The sequence below is a fragment of the Erpetoichthys calabaricus genome, chromosome 13, assembly GCF_900747795.2.
Source record: "Erpetoichthys calabaricus chromosome 13, fErpCal1.3, whole genome shotgun sequence".
NCBI lineage: Eukaryota > Metazoa > Chordata > Cladistia > Polypteriformes > Polypteridae > Erpetoichthys > Erpetoichthys calabaricus.
In genome coordinates, this window is record NC_041406.2 from 55,074,267 (window position 1) to 55,085,221 (window position 10,955).

A 10,955-nucleotide genomic window follows, 5' to 3' on the forward strand; every position below is an offset into this window, starting at 1 on the left:
AATTGTTTAATTTAGTAAACAACTTGAAACTCTCAGTGTTACTAATCAAGCCACTAACTAATACATTACACATTCAGGGTGATCCAGTGATATACTGTAGCTATTATGATTGCTACCTCACTGATGCACTGTATCTGATTTGAATTACATGGCCAGTTGTGGTCTCTGTGACTTTATAAGTTTCACTTGGCACTCCAATTTTCTTCTCAAATCCTAAAAGATAAGTTAAACAGAAATGCTAAACTGGCAGCAAGTGGGTGTGTGAGCAGGTGTTGCGTTGGACTCGTACCCCTTTTTCTGTTAATGCACCTGATGTTGCTGAAAAAGGCTCCAGGTCTTATAATCTCTATGGGGATGAAACAGAATAGAGGGTGTATGTTTAAAATATCTTATCATCAGGATACTTTTGAAAAGCATGCATTAAATATAATATCATCAGAAAACCTTCCCAAAATATTTTACAAAAACCTGTGTATTATGGAACTTACTAGAAGCAAAAAACAAGGTGTTTATGACAATACTTTACTATTAAAACATGACTGAGATTTGTTATTAAAATAGATCATCAGCAGAAATAATTGATAGATTAAAGTGTCAGTCTTTTCTGAAACATTATCACACTGTTTTATATAAAAATAAATAAAAGGCCAGCACTCTTATTTACTCTCATGGCAACTTCACTTTGAAATGAAGCCTTCTATAGAATTTATAGTTCTCTTTATAAGGTGCAAAAATTTGACTTTCTTTGCTCCACTAAGATTGTATGATGTTGCAGATGTCATACATCAAGCCACATATTAGCTACACCGGATACTTGCTTCATAGTAGTGTGAGTGCCTTTAAAAAAAAATATATCAACAACTCCTAACTACTGTTTAGGGGAATGCTTTGCTATTCCACTTAAAGCTTTGCTAAAATTCTGTTTATTAATAATAATAATAATACTTTGCATTTATATAGCACTTTTCTCACTACTCAAAGCGCTCAGCAATTGCAGGTTAAGGGCCTTGCTCAAGGGCCCAAAAGAGCAGAGTTCCTTTTGGTATTTATGGGATTCAAACCGGCAACCTTCCGATTGCCAGTGCAGATCCCTAGCCTCAAATAGTTATTATTTTATCCTAACTTGACCTTAGGGCTTTTGACTGTAAGAGAATATAAGAGATACAAAGGTATCACAAAAAAACACAGGGACCACATTTTACTTGATATAGAAAGTATTGTATCCTGACATTCATTCAGACTTTGGGTCAAGTGCTGGGACGCAGCGGGATTAATCACCACTGGAGTGTATTACCTGCAAACACTGTAGGTCGTAAAGTAAAAGCAATGGTTATACTGCAAGTTGCATTAAACATAGGGAGACAATCATCCATAGAAGGAAGTAAACCAATAAATAAAAATATGGTATGCATATGGCAATTTTGTTTCTTTCAATCTTATACTTATAAACAATATTTTATGTAAATAAAAGTTAAAGTTAACTGGTCAGGTCGGTTGGGGAGCATGCACTGGTACAGCACATTGCTGCACTCACCGCATGACGAAACAGCTCAGGATCCTGGTAGGCAACCCCCCAGAGAGTTACGTGGTCCAGTCCCACCCCCTGAAAATGACCATCAATCTGCCGCAGCCAGGTGTTATGTGAGCGTTTTCTTGGCATTGTTCAGCTGCTCAGGTTCTCAACAACAAGGATTCTGTGAGCTGGATCAACCTCAGGGAATCATGCCACAGGTCCGTAGTGCCGTAACTGATGCTCCCTCAAAATGCAGGTAATATGCCTAATGTGGGGCTCCGTGAGCAACCCTCATACAACACAAAGTCAAACAAGCAGTACCCAAGGATTCTCCGAAGAGACACAATACTGAAGGAGTCCAGTATTCGTCTCAGATTACTGTATAATGTCCATAACTTGCAACCATATAGCAAAACAAAACGTACTAGAACTCTAGAGACTTGGAGCTTCATCCTTTTGCAGAGATATCAGGAGTGCCACACACTCCTTTCCAGTGACCACATGATCCCCCCTATGCCCTCCCAATCCATCTACTGACTTTATAGAAAGAGTCACCAAAGACATGAATGTCACTGCGGAGGTAAGTAAACCTCTCGGCAAGGTCGAGTTTCTCTCTGCAGACAGACACACTGCTGATGGTTCTGCCCTAGAGGTCATTAAAGGTCTGGATCCTGGTTTTTAGCCAGGACAGTCGCAAACCCAAGCACTCAGACTCCTAGCTAAGTATCTCAAGAGCCTCAATCAGAGCCTCCATTGACTCCACAAAGATCACAGCATCGTTAGCAAAGTCAATATCAGTAAATCTTTCGTCACCAACAGAAACCCCACAGCCACTGGAACCCACGACCAACCAAGTATGGAAAAGAGTAGGAGCAAGAACACACCCCTAACAAACCACAGAATCAACTGGGAAAAACGTAAAGGTTCTGCCTCCGCTCTGCAAAGCACTTGTAGTACCAGTATACACGCCGGCCATGATATCCAGCAACTCTGGAGTGATCCTGTGGAGTCTCCAGATGCCCCACAGGGCAGCTTGATCAACTGAGTCAAACGCTTATGAAAAATCAACAAAGCATGCAAATAACCTCTACCGATATTCGCATTTGCACTCCATGAGAACCCTCAGTGCCAGGATGCAGTTGATGGTAGACTTCTTAGGCGTAAAATCAGACTGCTCTGGTCACTGGTAGGTGAACAAATGATCATGGATCCTATTGAGGATGACCCTAGCAAGGACCTTACCCGGCACCAACAGCAGTAATCCGTAAGAACCGTTCCATCACCCACCCTGACTGTGACTCTCCGAGGAACAGATGTGTGCTATGTTTCAATTTCTCTTTAAGCAGGAAGTGGGTCACTAGACCACAGATGGTGTGTTACTTGCTCACAGATTCCTCTAACAAAGTCCTCCTTATCTATCCTCAGAGCCCTCACAGCCATCATTCTCTGTTCTCGGTACAGACCAGAACTGCCAATAAGCCATGCGTTGCAACTCTTCTCGATGATATCCAGGGTTGCCTGCAAGATGAAACACTTCCTTCAGGGAACACCACCAACACCAATACAACACTCAGCAACCTTCAGGATCTTGTCACGGAAGGTCTCCCACTGGATTAGCAGTCGCACCCAAATCTGTAAGGTCCTCATACAAACTGTGCAAACTCATTAGAAACAGTCTGATCTTGGAGTCTGGCAAGGTCCTAGTAGGTGGTAGCCTACTGGATTTAAGCTGGATCTTCAGACTATCAACAATTCTGTGGTCAGAATTCACCAACTGGGCACTTCTGTAGACCCTGCAGTTCTGTAGGAGCCTCCAGCGTCTACCCACAAGGATGTGATTGATCTCCTTCACCGCATCACCAATATTGGAGTACCAAGTCCAACAATGCGGCTCAGGACATTGGAACCAGGGTCCAGCGATCCGCAGCTGCTGACTTTTGCAAAGTCAAGGAAAATAGAGCCAAATTCACCACGGTCACCAGACCCATGGAGACTGACACAATCCTTATAGCTAACCCTGTCAGTGCCAGTGGCTGCATTGAAGTCACCCATGACCAGAGGAGCGTCACCTAGTGGGCAACCATCAATCAACAAGCGAAGCTGAAAATAAAATTTAATTGGCTGCTTAAATATTTAATCAAGTTTAATAATTCCATTGACAGCCTAGCTAAAATAAATTAAAAACACTCGACTTTTTTTGTATGGTTGAATCATAGTACCCAGAAAATAAAAAATGTCCTACCTGGTCCTCTGGTCTGCCTTTATCTCCTCTTTTCAGTGAGCCTGCAACAACTAGCACAGACTTTACTGCTCGGAGACCCCAGTCATAATGATCCTATAACCAAACACTATTAATTTTTACTTTCAAGCACATTTCTGACCTTGTCATTTAAAGTTGTAACATCAAAAACTTATTATAACAACTTTATTTTTATCAACTAGTCAGATTTCCATCATTTAAATGAATGATAATGGAGACTTTTACCACAAACACAAAGAATCAATTCAAAGCCAAAAACTCTGAGTAATGCAGAATTACAGAAATTTTATACCTGAATATTTACATTATTAGCTAAAAAGGCATGCTAAACAAAGCAGTGTCTTTTCAGTTGTATAATTACTAACTGTCTTCCTGCACATTATTTTATTTCTTACCCATGTCCGATTGAAAATATTGTTTACATAGTATACAGTCTCACACATAATATACTTTTATGTTTCTCAAAAACGTTCTCTAGTACCTGCATGCACTTAAACAAGAAAACTGTCAAAATTTTGTAGGAGTATTAAACCCTTACATTAAATTTCTAATATTATAAATCTTTGGAAATACATTTTGGGCAAAAAGAAAAGGATCACATGGTGAGTGTATTTTTTTAAATAATTAGAAGCAGATCATCTAAAATATAACACCAGAAACAGTGTTGTGTTTTGTCTAATAAAATGTCAGTCCTAATGTACCTGTTTCGACAGTAACTCCTTGCAGAGAGTGTATAAAGTTATGAATTTTCTAGCCAAATGACGAGCATCAAGAAATCCTTCTGCCACAAGCATTATTTCACAAATCAGCTCAATGTCTGGCACTACCATCGCACATGGCCTGTAAATTAGTAATAAGACAATATACATATAAACTAAGCATTTTGTATAATTCAAATATGTTTAATTCAGCTATGATTTAAATTGATCATACTAGTATAAGGGAAGCATAATTTCATTAGAAACAAATGTCAGCTTGTGGAAAATTATTAAAAAGTCATTATCCCCTCAATTAAAATAATGGTATGATATCCACCTCAAACATTCTTCATATAGTATTTACATGATATCTTATAATACAGATCTACAACTGAATTATCAAAGTTATGTTTAATTATAACCAAAAAAGCAGATAATATAATAGAATAATGCATTTTAAAATGTTAAGCGTGATTACACTTTACTGTACATAACATTGTATGATGTACTCTTTAAAGAAAAAAAATATATCTCTGTTTATTTTCTCTGTCATTTTCTTTATTTCATAGTTGTTCATAGTTTGGGCATGAAGAGTGAGTGAGGGGCATAGTTAAAACAAAGTTGGTAAAAAGAGGCATTAGATGTTGCTTCTCTAAAAATTAGAAAATAAAATTAATTAACATGTTATAGTAAACAGAACTAAAACATCATATGCTTCTATTAAACACATGTTCAGCAAAAACAGGGTCTTATTTTACCAGTATTAATTCAACAAATTAAATTGCCATCAAATTGTATGGCATTTCTTTTAAATCTGTAAACACTAAAATATCGCTTTGTATATTTATTTTCTGTAAAATTAAATACTCATTATTTAAATATTGCTTTACCTTATATCCAAACTATGTTGTTATGCTATAACTGTTCTTATTTTGCTTATTTAATACATTCTTTGAATGTAAAGAACATAGTCTTACTATTGTCTTTCAAGCCAGGGGTATTTGACAGTTTTCCTCTAACTTGAAGAAATTTCTTTGTGTATCTCATTTAAAACTGTTTTTGAACTTTAAAAGTGAGGGTCTTTTTTGGGGCCTGAGTAAGCCTTGAAAACTGCATTTTAAGTTTGGGGCACAGCTCCCTTGGGAAAGGCCTTTTTTTCTAAAGCTGACCAGGGAATTCCCGGTCGGGTTTTTGTTTATTCTAAAGCTGGTTTACCCCTTTTCACCCTTTGGTGATGATGCATCACAACAATATATATATTTACATTAGTCTTTTATTACCAATATTATTTTCTTGTTTAAAATGCTCAAGTGTTACAATTTCATTGTAAACAATGCAGAAAAACAAATGTAGGTGAAAAGAAATTTCTCATTGTGAAATACCTCTAAGGCGTCTTTAAAGATAAAGTAGCACTGTAATGGAATGGCATACCATCCAGGTTTGAGTCCTGCATTGTGCACAATGCTATACAGCACAGCTCTCAGCAATCCTGAATTGGATTAAGTACTTTATGTAACAACGGTACACAATGTCTGTTTGTTTAAACTCAGGTATGGTAGACCAGAGTGGTTTTTAGTTCTTCTATCTAACAGCATATTGTTCATTTATCTTTAACCTTTTGATGTTTATTTCACAGAATATATATTTTATAGTCATGTACTCCTTTTCATTTTGTGTTTTATTTTTTCAGAGACATTAGAGGAATAACATTTTTTCTTTTTTATACTGTATATACTTTGCATGGGACTGAAGACTATGGATGGTATAAAGTTTATTATCAGCACCTTAATTAACTCCTACCATACCTGTCAATTTCTTAATATACTATAAAGAGTACTAAACACTTGTGCAAAAATGAAGTTTTAAATTTGATGTGTAGTATTGACAATATTAAGGAGAATTATTAACAATACATTAACATTATAAGAAAATACTGTTTTGTCATGCTACAATATCTTCTGCAGTGAAACTCATTCAATTAGAACTGAAAGGCATTCTTTTACTGTAAAGTCAATCATTAAACTTCTGTACACAGAAGAATTCTAAATTATTTACATTGTCACATTCTACAATACAGCACTTCTAAAAGCTACTTACCTGAAAAGTGCTTTAAGGTTCTCAGGGAGTTCAGTTCTTCCAGCATAGCCAGGATTCATGGTAATAAATATTCCCACAGAAAATTTCAACATAATTTCTTCACCCAAGAACAAAAACCTGTAAATCATAAAAAGTTTAAAGCAATCTACTTTCACAGTTTTTGTATTATGTTACCACTAAAAGCTAATGCCATTAATTTTGACCAAAACAAACCTTTTTTTCTTATTTTTAATTGCATCTTGTATGGTCTTCACTTGAACTGCTACCACCGACAGGACCTCAACAGAGATTCGATTAAACTCATCAAAGCAACCCCAAGCACCAGTCTGAGCCAAGCCCTTGTAAATATTGCCAATAGACTAAAAAGGACAGACAGGAACATCCATGATAATCACAAATACTATTTCGTGATTCAAAAAGTTCAGTACTGTATATTTTGTGATTTCAAATTGTATGAATTCACCCTAGTTTTACCTGAAAATGTCCTATGCATTTATTAATTATTGTTTAGTGACAAGTACCTTATAGTCCATTTGTTCTGAACAGTTGAAGACATACACCATTACACCAAGAGCTCTCCCCAAATCCTTGGTTGTCTCAGTTTTTCCTGTGCCAGCAGGTCCTGCAGGTGCTCCACTCATAATCAGATGCAATGATTGTGTAAGAGTAATATAACATCTTGTTGGATGCAAAAAAAAACAAAACATTTTTATTAAATTTCTATAATATGCATGAGGCATTGTGAAAAATGTACACATTGAATTCTTCTACCAAAAATCAATCTGACATTTCAGATTTGTAGTTTCTGTATTTTTAAATATTTTCTGTGCTATGATACATTGGATTGGACTGGATTTACTGTATTGTCATTCAAACCATACAACAAGGAGTGCACAGCTGAATGCAATTGTATTTCTCCAGGCTCAATGTATGAACACAAACATAAAGACAAGTGCACGTTATACAACAACAGATAGACATAATATACAGCATAAACACACACATTGGTGTATAGTTGTAAAGTTTTCAAGTACTGTAAAACATAATGCACAGACATAACAGCATTTCAGGAGATTCTGAATAAGCGTTGTCGGTTGTTTGATGTTAAAGGGAGTTGAGTAGTTTGATAGCCTGTGAGAAGAAACTCCTACTGATTCTGACAGTCTTGCTGTGATAGCGTTTGCTAGTCCATGGGCTCTGTGGGTTGGGTCTCCGACCATCTTGGTGTCTCTCCTAAAGCAGCATGACAAGTACAGATCTTGTATAGATGGGAGGGTGGTTATGATGATTTCATCTGTTGTCCTCACCACTCTCTGCAGGAATTCCTGATCCGAAACAGTGCCACTGCCATACCAGACAGAGGCTGCTGGTCAAGATTCTCTTTACAGTACCTCTGTAGAATGTTACGAGAACAGGAGGGGGGAGGTTTACTCTTCTCATCCATGGCAGAAAGTGAAAGCACTGCTGTGCCTTCTTGCAAGGGAGGTGGTGTTTGTAATCAATGTCAGGTCATCCGTGATGTCCACCCCCAGGAACCTGGTGCTTCTTCCTGACTCCACAGAATTGCCAGGGATTGTAAGTGGAATATGAGCCATGTGTTTCCTTCCAAAGACAACAATGATCTCCTTCGTCTTGTTGACATGTCGTTACACCAGAAAGCAAGTTTGTTTATTTCCTCTCAGTAGGCCGAATCATCATCGTTGCTGATGAGGCCCTCACCACTGTTGTGTCGTCTGCAAATTTGATGATATAATTCGAGTTATGCCTGGCACAACAGTCGTGAGTCACCAAAGTGAAGAACAGAGGGCTCAGAACACAGCCCTGAGGGACCAGAGTATTCATGGTAATGGTCTCTGAGATGTTTTTCCAACATGTATAATCTGGGGTCTGTCTGTGAGGAAGTCCAAAATACAGTTGCATAATATGGTGTTGATGCCTAGTGGGTGGACGTTTCTTACCAAGTGCTGGAGATTAGCTCTGCTTTTAATACAGTTAAAGTCAATAAAGAGCAGCCACACATAATTGTTCTTATTCTCCAGATGGGGCATGCTCACATGGAATGTCGCCAATATGGCATAATTAGTGGAGCGGTTAGGGAGGTATGCAAACTGAAGTGGATCGAGTGTTTGGATCGAGTTTGGCTATTATATGGTCCTTGACCAGCCATTCAAAGCATTTCATCACGATGGGGGTGAGTACTATAGTCATTGGGCGTTGATGCTGGTGACTTCTTTGGCAAAGGTATCATAGTAATAGCCTTGAAGCACATATGTATGATGGCTTGCCTCAGGGAGGGATTATAAATGTCTGTAAGAATGTGCATCAATTGCTCAGCACACCCTGGTACATTGTCTGGACCTACAGCTTTCCATGTGTTGAGCCTGTGCAGTGTCCACCGACTGAGTGCTTCATCATCCACGTAGGGAGGGGCATTCATTTTTGCTGTGTTGTTCTTTTCTTCAAACCAGCTGAAGTAAGTGTTAAGTATATTGCGGAAATCAATATTATCAACACAGAGTGTGATCAACTGTATGCCTTGCCAAAAGCTCCTCGAGTCATTTGAATAAGTGACCCTGGATTTTCTGTCCATAAGCACACTTTGCTGCTCTTACATCCTAGTTCAGATTGACTTGTGCAGATCTAAGAGCATTTTTGTCCCCAGACTTGACGGCAGCATGCACCTCTCTGGTTAGCCAGGGTTTCTGGTGTGGTGATATTCTTGATGATGGTCAAACCTACCACTTGGATATGAATCCCGTCACAGACTCCGCATACTCCCCCAGATTGATGTGTTGGTTGACAGTGGTAGCCGTCTCTGAACACATTCAAGTCTATGCATTTAAAACAGTCCTGGACTGCTGAAACCACTCCCAAATACTTATCTTCTTCACAGATGGAGTTCTTCTAGTTAGCAGTGGCCTATATACTGAAATAAGCATAACATAAAGATGGCCCAAATTTCCAAGGTGAGGGAGAGGCTGCCCTAAATGCCGGTTTGATGTTTGTATAAACTCGGTCTAATATGTTTTCTCCCTTGGTTGCAAGATCCACATGTTGGTAATAATGTGGTAAAACTATTCTCAGGTTGGCTTGGTTTAAGTCTCCAGCTATAATATGAACACAGTCCAGATTAGTATTTTTCATGGCACTGACTGATTGATACAGAGTGGATAGTGTGTCTTTTGTGTTCGCACTGGAGAAATGTATACACCTGTGATGCTAATAGCAGTGAATTCCCTTGGCAAGTAGAATAGTCGTCATTTTAGCTGACCATAAATAGATCAACAACTTCAATGAAACCTCAAGTCCGCAATCTTGGTGTTACCTTTGATAATAACCTCTCTTTTGAGAAACAAGTAAATTCTGTAGTCAAGAGTTGCTTTTTCCAACTTCGTCTATTAGGTAAGATCAAGCCTTTTTTATCTTCTAGGGATCTTGAGATAGCTACTCATGCGTTTATTTTTTCTCGCCTCGATTACTGCAACTCGCTGTATGCTGGGATTAACAAATCCTTGATACACAGGTTACAGTTGGTCCAAAATGCTGCCGCTCGCTTTCTGGTTGGGGCAAGAAAGTATGACTCTGTCTCTCCTATTTTGGCTTCTTTACACTGGCTGCCTGTCAGTTTTCGAATTGATTTTAAAATCTTGCTGCTAGTTTTTAAATCTTTACATGGGCTTGCTCCTGCCTATTTATCTGAACTGTGTGTTTTACATCAGCCATCTAGAGTGCTTAGATCTTCTGGTCAGCTGTCTCTGGTTGTCCCTCATACCAAGTGTAAAACCAAGGGGGACAGGGCTTTTGCAGCTGTTGCACCTCGCCTGTGGAATTCTTTACTTCATCACATAAAGGAGTTGTCTACAATTGAAATAGTTAAAACAAGATTAAAGACTCATTTCTACTCACTTGCATTCAGTGACCTTTACTAATACTGATGGCTTACTCTTTGTGATTATATTACATTTCTTCTATTTTTTATGTATATAACATTACTTCTATTTATTATGTATTTTATTTTATGTTCATATATTTTATTTTTTATTTATGTTTTATGTTAATTTGTTCTATTTTTGTAAAGCACTTTGGTCACAGCATTACTATGTTGTTTTAAATGTGCAATATAAATAAATTGACATTGACATATATACACATATATATATATATACATACATACATGTACATACATATATATATCCATATATATATATATATATATATACATATATATATATATATATATATGGATATGTATATATATATATATATATATATACATATCTATATATATATATATATATATATATACATATCCATATATATATATATATACATACATACATATATATATATATATATATATATACATACCATATATATATATATATAA

The 10,955-nt window shown here is 37.3% G+C and overlaps 1 protein-coding gene across 1 annotated transcript in view; it reads right to left on the minus strand.

The window, feature by feature from the left end:
• LOC114663749 (dynein axonemal heavy chain 11) overlaps positions 1–10,955 on the minus strand; it is a 341,140-nt gene that overhangs the window by 164,968 nt on the left and 165,217 nt on the right. The window contains 5 exon segments of the mRNA XM_051936024.1: positions 3,756–3,848; positions 4,475–4,613; positions 6,569–6,685; positions 6,782–6,927; positions 7,090–7,246. Of these exon segments, the coding sequence (XP_051791984.1) occupies positions 3,756–3,848; positions 4,475–4,613; positions 6,569–6,685; positions 6,782–6,927; positions 7,090–7,246 (652 nt within the window).